The sequence below is a fragment of the Filicampus tigris genome, chromosome 3, assembly GCF_054856515.1.
Source record: "Filicampus tigris isolate MCC_2025a chromosome 3, RoL_Ftig_1.0, whole genome shotgun sequence".
NCBI lineage: Eukaryota > Metazoa > Chordata > Actinopteri > Syngnathiformes > Syngnathidae > Filicampus > Filicampus tigris.
Genome location: NC_141219.1, coordinates 253368 through 264543, shown reverse-complemented (window position 1 = coordinate 264543; position 11176 = coordinate 253368). Strand labels below are relative to the sequence as shown.

General features: G+C 56.8%; 2 protein-coding genes across 2 annotated transcripts; both read right to left on the bottom strand.

Moving 5' to 3' along the window:
- Nucleotides 1-2315: 2315 nt before the first annotated feature.
- LOC147149459 (uncharacterized) lies at nt 2316-4739 on the bottom strand. The gene is made up of 3 exons (XM_086026332.1): nt 4591-4739; nt 4129-4301; nt 2316-3769 (listed from the first exon to the last, which is right to left on the bottom strand). The coding sequence occupies exons 2-3, from the start codon at nt 4221-4223 to the stop codon at nt 2608-2610; spliced, it is 1257 nt and encodes a 418-aa protein (XP_085882458.1). The 5' UTR covers nt 4224-4301; nt 4591-4739; the 3' UTR covers nt 2316-2607.
- A 145-nt stretch (nt 4740-4884) lies between these two features.
- LOC147149458 (homeodomain-interacting protein kinase 4-like) lies at nt 4885-10660 on the bottom strand. The gene is given in 7 exon segments (XM_086026334.1): nt 4885-5023; nt 5026-5059; nt 6021-6144; nt 7347-7534; nt 8439-8630; nt 8967-9188; nt 10513-10660. Coding segments are annotated over 7 exon segments (900 nt in total). The 5' UTR covers nt 10522-10660; the 3' UTR covers nt 4885-4892.
- Between the last annotated feature and the right edge of the window lie 516 nt (nt 10661-11176).

The window sequence follows — 11176 nt, the reverse complement described above, 5'->3', positions numbered from 1 at the left end:
CCGTCCGCGTCATCGACTATTCTTGCGGCGAGGCTCGGAAACGCTAACGGAAGGCCGTTTGAAATGACGATTACGATTTGGTCCGGCCGGACAAAACGGCGGCCAGACGTACCCCGGCCGCAGGCCGTCGACGGACCGCGACTCTTGAGCCGAAACGCTGTGGCCGGAGAATACGAATAAGGGGAGGCTGCGACATTTCCACCGAGAGAGCAGCTCCCATTTCCACAGGCCGGCCTTTCCGGAATCCCGGAGAGCGAATGCTGGAAAACCCGCCGCCTCCTTTTTGGCTCTGGGCGTCACCAAAAGACCAGCGCCTTGCCAACGCAGCTTTCAGGACGCAAGACGAGACGCGTCACGTTTGCTAACCGAGTGACAAAAGGTTTGCGTCCCAAGCGACCACGACAATACCGCGGCACGCCTCAAAACGCCCACTCGGGCAAAACGAAGCCGCCGTCCCTGCCCAAAACATCACCGCAAAATCAAAGACATCAACACAACCTGATTGTTGGAGCTTTCGATGCCGCCGCGACGCGAACAAACCCGATGGCTTTTCTTGCGTATGGCTGTGCAAGCTGCCAGCGTTTGCGTGTGACTCTTCCTGCTTTGACGGAATATCACTCTGGCAATTGAGCCTCTCGATGGGATTCGACATTGACGGCTAGCGTTAGCAAGCGTTAGCAAGCGTTAGCAAGCGTTAGCAAGCGTTAGCAAGCGTTAGCAAGCGTTAGCAAGCGTTAGCAAGCGTTAGCAAGCGTTAGCAAGCGTTAGCAAGCGTTAGCAAGCGTTAGCAAGCGTTAGCAAGCGTTAGCAAGCGTTAGCAAGCGTTAGCAAGCGTTAGCAAGCGTTAGCAAGCGTTAGCAAGCGTTAGCAAGCGTTAGCAAGCGTTAGCAAGCGTTAGCAAGCGTTAGCAAGCGTTAGCAAGCGGCGACGTTTCCTGAGTCTTGTATTGCGCTCGCCGCGTCGTCTCCCTTTTTTTGATGTTTTGTTTCACAGCCAACTCTTAGCGGGCTCTCCTCAAACGGCTCGCTCGGGGCGGTCGCACGCTTGCGGCACAATTTGAAGTCACCATATTCCATCTGCACAAGTTGCCCACACACGAGAAGGTGGGCGGTGTGCGAGCAGATGCGTCGTGGGACTTTTGTTTTTGTTTGGAGCAAGCTGTCGGCGCCGCACGGACGCTCATCAATTATTTGCGGCCCCCCCCGGCGGGAGGGAGCCTCCTGCGTACTTGGGCCGGATAGACGCGGCAAAAGCCTGGCCGAGCCCACGGGAACACTTTTTGCAAGTGCGCAAGCAGCAGACCGGCGACGAAAGCGTGCCGGCCAGACGGCGGACCGCCAAGCGCGGCGATGTCGCAATTGAAAGCGATGCTCGACTGCGCCGAAAGCCGCCGCGGACCAGTGGAGGAGAACCAGCGGCAGGGCCGGCTGGCATCGCAACCACAACGGAACGAGTGTCGCTCCGCCGACAAGTAAATGCTGCGACGGATTAAAACTGGCTGGGACCAACGCAGGGCAGTGTAGGCCCATCGACTTCATGCGACGTGAAGCCAGATGTGAAGGCGGACGCGCTACCAGCGGCCGCTCACCGTTGGTCCAACGATTGGAACGGCCACAACCGACGCTAATGCTCACCTAGCTCGATAATTGTTGTTCCAACGACCTCCGCCGGTCAGGCCAAAGTTTCGGAACACAAATTGCAATTTAACATTTGCGTACAATGTTTTATTTGGAAAATCTGGTGCATGACCCGCGCTTGTCAAAATGCATATGTTGATATGTGATAAAAGCTCACAATGTCGCAAAAAAAAAAGAAGCTGATCCAAGAAAGGCGTGACTAGCGGTGCGCGTCGTCGACAGCTGCGGGCCGAGCGAGACGGCCGCGCGTCATCCGGCCGACCGCGCTTGATCGCCGGCTCCCTCCGCGCTCATGCGGCCACCGACGGAACCGTCGGCCAAGGATGCTAACTCTTAGCGTTAGCCGCTCCAGAGAAGCCCGCCCCATACCTCCTCCTATCGAAGGCTGCTTTTCACTCGGGTGCTAGCCGTTTACAACATGCTAGTTTTCCGACACCAGTTGTTTTTGTCAAGTCAAGTCCTTGGTGAAAAAAGGAAGCGTTACGCCAGGTCAAAGCTTTCAGGCTTTTCCTTTTCCATTCCCAAACGCCACGGGCATTTTTAGATCCCGGCCAAAGTTCCAAAGGCCGTTAACGTGCTTAGGTCGGTCGGTCTGTCGGTGTGGTCCCAGAGCCGCGCGCGGGACCGATTGCCGACGGGTAAGTAGAACCTTCAAATGAACACTCAAAGCAGTCGGGCAACATTTGAGGAGAGGAAACCTTGTTTTTCGCTGACACCACAAACAATACGAATGAAAACAAAGGCACCGCGCTCTTCTCGGACTTGTCCAACGTTTGTCACATTGTGATTGTTGCGGCCACGTCGGAAGCTTCAAGATGAGGTAGTCACGTTCAAAGGTAAACAGGCCCCCGTGAAAGCGTCTTTTTTGTCGTGTCCATCGACGCCCGAGTCCAGACGGGTGAGGTAGTTTCAAAGGTCATGCAAGGCCATGCGGCTCCTCGAACCGCCCGCCCGCCCGCCGGCGCTCTTGTCAAGTCAACTTGTAAAGCGGCGACGACTTGTCCTTATTGACTCGCAGCCTGTTCACTCGCGACGACTCGTCATTTTTAGCTTGCCACTTGTGAGGCGGCGGCGCCGGATCGGTTTTAACCCGCAACTTGTAAACTCGCGACGACTCATCCGCTTTAACTCGCGACGACTTGTCAGCTCGCGCCAAGCCTTCGTTTTTAACGCGCGACTTGTTGACTTGTGCCGAGTCGTCGTGTTTGTCTCGCAACGGCTTGCCGGCGGGCGTCCACTTGTCATTTCGGGCCCGCGCGGGCTTGTTGAGCGGTAGCGTGTCGTGTTTGACTCGCGACTTGTTGACTGGCGTCGGCGCTTGAGCTGCCGTCGTCATCTTGCCAACTGCCGCCGACCCGTCCTTGAGTCGGGACGAGTGGCTAAGCGGCGACGGGCCGTCGTTGACTTGCAACCTCTTGTCCCGGCGAACCCGCGATGACGGGTCGTCCCGCGCTCCCGAGCGCTCGCCGTTCCCTTGGGACGGGCGGTCCTGGCGGGCGCCGGACGAGCCGCGGCGGACCTGCGACGAGCCGTCGGCTCGGGAAGAGCGCCGCTCATGAGGATGCGACAAGTTGTTAATTTGCGTCGACTTGTTGAGTCTCGGCTTGTCTTCGTGACCGGCGGCGGAGCGATCGCGGTCATCCCGCGGCAACCTCTCCGGTGCCGAACGGCGGTCCTGCTCTCGGTGGGTCCGGACCCGCGCGGGGCCCGCTCTGCCTTGGTGGAGGGCAACGTGGTGGGCTTCTGGAACGATCCGATTCATTTGGAAGAAGAGACAGATTTTATACCACCAGGTCTTCTCAGACTGAACCTTTGGACCTCTCTCGGGACGACTGGGCCCACGTGGCCCGAGTCCACCGGGCTTCCTGTTGGCCCTGAAAAAGAGACACCATTTCTGCCACCAAGTCTTTGCCTTGGCTTCTCGACCCCGATCGGGAGGCTCCTGGTGGGTGGAAGTGGAACCGGGCGGCGTAACCGGAACGTCCGTCCTTTTGGTGCCGAGGAAACCACAGAACCTTTGACGCCAGTTCCTCGACTTGAGCGGTTGACCCGATTCGGACTGATGCTCCGGCCCTTCCTTCTCCAAGCTGCTCGTTGGACAGAACTTCATTTTGTCGAAGCTGTCAGTCACACTGAAAGAACACAAAAATCAAGCCCGAGAACCCGTAAGGTTAGCAAACAATAAGTCAGGGCTACAAAAGACGACCGCTGACGTCAACCGTGCTTGGAGGCGGACCGATTATCTTGGTGCGTGCGTGTGCGCGTGCGCGTGCGCGCCCGCCTTTTTTCCTTCTTCAAAATAAGACACTTGCAATCATCTGCTTTGACTTCCGACAACGAGGAGTGACATTTTTTCCGATTTCCAGATGGCTAAACCTAAGCGGGTGAGCATTTCATCCAAGTTCCGCGACCGAAAGAATGTCCTGTGTCGCAATGGAGAGATGGCAATGAAAAGGAGGCCTTCCGGAAGCGAGTCCCGGCGCCGACTTACTACGAGCTGGCGGCCTTGTGCTGGCTCAGGTGGCTCATGGTGAGAAAGGGGTGCTTGAGCGCGGCCTCGGGGGTGATCCTGCGTTCGGGGTCCATCTGGAGAAGACACTTGAGGAGGTCCACAAACGCCTTCCGATCCTCCAACTCCACCGGCTCGCTGACCTCCGGTTTGAGCTGCGCGCGCACAGGATCGGCGTTAGCGCTTGCATTAGCGTGACGCCGATTGACCCGACCCGACCGAGTGCTTTGCAACTTGGGGGGCGGACAGCAAAGTTTGGGGGCGGGAAGAATCATTTTAGCCTTTCTCCCCCCCCCCCCCCCCCCCCCCCCACTGTCTTAATGAAGTTGTGAACTTGTTTTGTCATTTTTCTCATGAAAAAGAAAGAGGATGCCCAGCCGCCCCCCTCCCCCGACTAGCATCGGTGTTAGCGTTAGCACGGTGCCGCCGGAGAAGGCCACTTACTTTGACCAGGTCATCCAAACACTTGAAGGACCACGGCAGAGATTCGGGACGAACTCCCGTTTTGTCCTGGTACTCCCCTCTCGGTCTGCAAACAAAGCTGCCGTTGAGTAAGCCGCGCTCGCTCGAGTGTTACTAAGTCCAATTCATTTGGCTTTTCCAAGCTCTCAAATTCCACTTTGGTTGTTTGTGCAATTGACAGGTTTTCAAACAACCGGAAAGGTGCCATTTTTGTCCGTCATCTCTGACGGGATAACGTTGCATCGAATTGTATTGTCATTTGGAGCTGTGGTTAAAAATGGAATTCACTTGATGAGCCAGAAAATGGAAAATGTCAAGCTGACCATGAGCCGCCATTTGGGATGATCTCCATCGTTGTCTCGGTCGCTCCTCTTGAAATACTTGTGAGTGTTTTTACTGGCGGTCAGCAGATGATCGGAATGCGACCCACCACCTCGATCATGCTCCGCAACTGCAAACGCGTCAACACTGATCACGATGCAAAATGGCCGCAAATTCCGCCCCGCGGTCCCACGCTGCAATCGTTCGATTGATCTTTTCACACGCAGTCGTATATGCAAAAAGTTTGGGCAGCCCTGATCATTTGCAAGATTTCCCTTTAGAAATCAGTTGCAATTTCAGTTCAACGCATCACGTGGCAGACCGACACTGTGACATTGCGGATTGACAGAACGCGTGCAATCGGGAATTCGACTAAAGTAGGCAGGCGCGGACACGTGGAGACCATGACTTCAATATGCACAGGGGGGCAATCAAGTATTTAGTCAGACAGCGGGAACTGGGCAAGTTTCCCCACTTGGACAGATGAGAGAGGCCTGTCCTTTTCATGGTAGCAATACGCAACTAGGAAAGATAAAACGTATGTCGCGGGCAGGTCAGGTCAGGTCAGGTCAGGGCAGGGCAGGGCAGGGCAGGGCAGGGCAGGGCAGGGCAGGGCAGGGCAGAGGGAGATGTTCCATGTCCACGAGATGCTGAAGTCTTGCCTTTGTACTTGACCAAATACTAGTATTCCACCATCATTTGCAAATCAATTCCCCAAAGACCAGACAAAGACATTCCCGGCCTTTTTTTCTTCTCCTTTTCTCTCTCATAGGTGAGGCATACCTGGGACGGAAATGACAGGCCCCCTTCCCTCACATTTGAAAGCGGGAGAACTTGCACAGTTGCTGGCTAAGCAAACACTTGAATTGCCACACTGCGGCGGATGCTCCTTGAGCAAAAAGAACAGCCTTCGAACGCTTGCCCGAGCTTGCGACGAGAGCCCGGATTCTGGCCGGAGCCGTTTTGGTCGTTTGGCGAGGGAAAACCACGGAACTTGACATGATCGCGTCATTTGTTCTGCAAAGAAAAGCGATGCCCAAAAAGTGCAGCTCGGCATTTGGAAAAGAGCGATGGAGGTGAAGGTGACCTACCATGTTGTAGTTGGAGTTGGCCAGAAAGAGGTAGTTGCCCAGGTACAAAAAGGACAGCACGCAGCCCAGGGACCACATGTCGATGGCCTCGGAGAAGGGAAGACCGAGGGCCACTTCCGGTGCCCTGTTGGGGGACGGTCGCACAGCGCGAACGGCAGAACGGCAACAAGTGAGGAAGGCCGAGGGGCGCGAGACACCGCGAGCTTGCTGCGCCCGCTCAGCGCATGTGGAGAGGACAACTTCTCCCGCGGGGTCCAGCGCTTTTTGGGGAGCCCGGCGCCTTTTGGGGAGCCCACCGCCTGCGGGAAGCCGATCGGACGGCAAACGAGCTTGATCGGAGGCCGACGGCCCTAGGCTGGCCTTTCTTGCACGCTCGCAAAAAAAAAACAAAAAAAAAAAAAAGGGTCATAGCGCAAAGGTAGGTTCGCAAAGCTTTAGGGTAACTTGAGCCATGGGCGCAATAAGCTCCGTTTGCCGTCCCGACGTGCGGCTCGAAGCCACGTGAGAAAGGCGTGATCAAGTGCGCGCGCGCCTTCCGTCGCCAAGCTTGTACTCGCGTCCTGCAGATTTGCCGACGGCCGTTACGGCTCCGACGCTGGGCCGTCGCACACTCGAGCGCTCTTGCTCGTAGAGAGAGAGAGAGAGAGACATTTTCTTTCCGGATGTTATTGAAAGCAATGTTGGGGGAAATGCTGTTGGTCTCCTTCTTGAGCCGTCAGCTCCCCCCTGGCGGAAGGCTCTGCGCGTCCCAATGATCTGAGACGCCGCCTTGTCAAGGTAGCTTTATGCCACTGCTACGCTCGCCAAGGGCCGACGGGGCGGGACGAAACAAAGCGTGGCTCCAAGAGAAACCTGCCGACAAGGCTTAACCCTGGCCGGACGGGGGCGCCGAGGCCCAGACGGACGGGGGCGCCGAGGCCCAGACGGACGGCGAGCGCCGGGCGGCGGAGCCTGCGATTGTGGTGCCCCCCCCCCCCCCCCCTTTCCCGCGGACTCGGCGCGAGCGGGGCGGCCGGCTCGGCCATCTACGGAAGTGCAACGTCACGCCTCCGGCCGGTGTGCAAGGTCAGCAAGTTCCTACGGCTCGCCTGGACACACAGCCTGGGCTGCGCTGCCAGTCCCCTTGAGGGGCCTGGGACTCGCTTCTGCTCTGGAGCCCCCCGTGGCTTATACCGTGGACGCTGCGCATTGACATGGTGTATCGGATGCGAGGCGGCGCTGTGCGCAGACCGACCGACCGACAGACAGACCGACCGACCGACCGACCGACCGGCGCGCCGACCGACCGACGTGCCGACCGACCGACCGACCGGCCGACCGACCGACCTGTTGCCCATGGGCTGCAGGGCCACGCCGTAACTGAGGGGCGCATCCACGGTGCAGATGGAGAGCCCGAAGTCGATCAGCTTGACCCTGAAGGGCGCGGCGCTGTGGTCGACCAGCATGATGTTGTCTGACTTGAGGTCCGTATGGATCACCCCGATACTCTTGAGGGCATCAAAAGCTGTCAGAAGCTAAACATAGATCAGAGGTTTTGACTGACGTGCGCTTCCTCGTATGGGAGGAACTTGACGGGGAGGAGGAAGTCGCCTGTCGTTAGTCCGATAGCGCAGCAACTTACTGTCACCGAGTTGATCCCAAACGGCAAACGCGACTGCTAAAAATGGCCTTTGCTCTTTAGGTCTGTGGAGATTGCCAATCATCCCGCTCATGGGATCTGAAAATCAAGTTCAATCGAGGCAACCGGACACTTTCGGGAGTTGAGCTCATAGCGGGTGTGCGGGTCCTAAGTCTCAGGTCGTTTAACCTTCCAAAAAAAAAAAAAAAAAAAAAGTCAAGACAAGTGGACTCCATCCACCCCGCTTGATTTCAAGCAACGTCAAGTCAAGTCATTGCTCATGTCAAGGCGAGTCATCCAACTTTGGAATACAGTCAGGTCTGCAGGAAGGAAGCGCGGTGTCGCCCGAGGGCAAAGTCCCGCTGCAAACTTGGTGTGCGTGCTGCCGCCGGAGGGGCGAATCCAGGTCCGGACAGGCCGGAGCCCGCCCTGCCGGTTTGCCCTCGGCCGTCGCCCGGCGGGTCAACGAGCTGCTGCTGCTGCCCGCCTGTGGCCAAAGCCAAACTCTGGCAGGCCTTTCTGGACCTGGATTTCGATTTCTCACCGCTGGGTCTTGCTGCGCTGAACTTATTGCAGCACACCGCGCACGCTACAACCGCAAGTGTCAAACGCCCGATTTGTGTCCGGTCCGTCGCTGATGATTTTTCTTTTTTTCTTAACGACAAAAAAATCCTTGTGCGTATCCGGACCACAGTCAAGTCGGGTCTCATGAATACCGCGTCAAGCACTCAGTCGTCCTTTGGTCCTAGAATTGGCAGGCAAAGTCTGATTGGAGTCGCCCACCCACCTCTGGTGTCTACCTGTTGGGCGACGGGTCGGATGTCGTTGGGCGAGAAGGTCTTCCATTTCTTATCCAGCACCATGCTGAACAAGTTGGTGTCCAGAAGCTCAAAGACCAGACACGGGTGTCTGTTGAAGGTGAACGTCTCAATGAACTCCACGATGCTCTTCTTGTCCGGGTCCAGCACGCTCACAATCTCCTGCATCTCGATCTGAGGACGGCAAAATTAGCTGCCCAGGTGAAAAAAGTGCTCCGGCGCGTCCGCAAAGCGCAAGCCGTGCTGACTCAACTCCCCAAAAAGGTGAATTCTTTCTGCAGATTGACACAGCTGCCCAAAAAATGGGGACGGATTCACGGCCTTTCCAATGTCAGTGGGCAAAGTTCTTTTGAGGTACAGACGGTTCGACTTTGGAGCACGGTTCGAGGAACAACGTGCACTTCTAAGTCAAGGTACCGGCGGCGCTCAGAAGTACAGTCGGCAAATCTCGTACCGGGTTACTTGGCCGGGGCGCAAAGACCTGGCGCTTGAAAACGGGAGAAGACCCACCTCGTTTTCAAACAGCGCGTAGTTCTTGTGGACTTTGAGAGCCACGTCCTTGGCGCTGGCCAGGTTTTTACACTTGAAGACGTGGCTGCTGGTTCCTCGGTCCAGAAGCTTGTGGATGTGGTAGAAGCCGCTTTTGCTCTCCACGATGGAGCCCTCCATCTCTGCCAGATCCTGGGAGTCCACCTCGGAAGAACACGCTGAAGAACATGCAGAAAACGCAGACTGCGCAAAGGTCAGTGGAGGCCATACAGCACAAGCGGAAAGATACGCACGCCGAGCCCGGAACGCAGCGCGGGACCTAACCCGAGGCGTAGAGTCCAGACCGGGTGATGCCATCGAACCTTGGCACTTGTGGCTAATCCCGGGAATAGTCCGACTCCATCGGACTAAAGCCGCGTCACGGAGGATTCATTGGAACCCGGGGACTAGTTCGCATCGTGCCGAGATACGGACGGATTCCATCTCGGAAAAGAGCGCGCGCAAAAGACCAGAGGACACGAGCGGATCTCGGCCGAGAGACGCTTCCCGCGTCGAGAGTACGTTTAGCCCGAGCTAGCGCAAATAATAAAATCACACTGACGGGATACATCCCGGACCGGGAGCCAAGACGTAAGGCATAGAAAGTAGAACCGAGCACGCGAGGTGGCATCGGCAGGATGATAACAAAAGAAAAAGACAGAATCTAGTCCGCGGGATGAAACCCAACATGGAGAACATATTTCCTGGTCACAAAAACAGACCCAAATCGAGAAGACTCAACCTCACCCGGAGACTAGAATGGGACATGCTATAGAATCAACTTGCGGGCTACAGCAGATTATTCAGTCAATGGTCCAGAAGATACCCTCTCAACCGGAGGAGAGGCCCCGCTTACCCTCCCCCGGAGAGTAGAACCGAGTCCCGGGGAACACCGCCTCCTCCGCACGAGCCCGATAGCCAGGGCGCTGAAACCAGAACGGCAGAGACGACAAAACACAATCTTTGCAACGAACGCGAGCGGAGAGCCGTCTAACGCAAGCACGCGGGCACAATTGTTTAGTCCAGGGACTCGACTTTTCACCTAAAGGTCGAGCCTTACTGAGAACAAAGAACCTAGCACGGTTAACAGTCCCGAGTCCGCAGGGTGGACCGCGATGCGGGCTGTAGGGCCAAGGCCGGAGGAGAGGGAGCCTAAGAGCGAAAAACAACAACAACCTGGACCTCAACCGTAGTCGGACAGTTGTTGTCCTAAAGGTGATTTCTACACAGTCCTTCACCGCTTGCAATGTTGACGCCTCCTCTCGTGTCACGGCTCAGTGGCAGAGTGGCCGTTCGCCAAGCCGGAGGTTGCGGGATCCATCGTCGGCCAGTGCCACCGCGTCCAAGTATCTTTGAGCGGGACACCGACGCCCCGGTTGCTTCTGATGCCGCGTCATCAGTCGGTGGAAGTGAACTCGGCGTGAAGCGCTTTGTGGGTCTTAATGGGTGGAAAAGCGCTATACAAGTGACAGCCACTTGCCATTTACTCTTTTTTTTTTTTTTTACGAGGTGAGGTGTGCATTCCTACCTGTGTCATGTGTGGAGGATTTGAGGAGGACGACAGCGCAGTAGAGGGCGGCGCGGCATGAGACGGCGCAATAGAGGGCAGCGCTGACGCGTACGCTGGCGTCCAGGCAACATTGGACTTGTTTGTATTAAAAAAAATCGACTCGCACGGAAATCTTTGTCAGGGGGGGACGCTGGGAAAGTTTCCCTTGTTTCACACGCCTGCCATCAAAGTTGCGAGATGTCATCAAGGTGTACCGGTGACATCATCCCCCACTGATGACGTCAGATTGGCCGCCGATGTCATCCGGCTTCGCCCGCACCAGGCCGAGCCGTGACATCGCCGGCCGGCTGCTGCTGGCGGGGGGGGGGGAGGGGGGTTAATATACAGGAGCGCAGAGGAGAAAAGAGCCCAGGGCCCACCGAGAGCGACAAGACACAAAGCCAACCTGGACTACGGGCCGGAGCCTCTCGTCCGTCCGTCCGTCCGTCCGTCCCGGCCATGCCTTTCCCTTCATTGCAGACAAACCTGCAGTCCTCACCACGTTTGGGCGGGCCCGAGGTGAAGACCAGCTGAAGTCCAAGCGTTCAAATTGGCCGCGGCCTCGACAACGCCGACATCCGCGGGCAACGTGGACATTCGTCGACCGAGCCACGCGTCCAACAAGAGACCTGATGTTGCAATC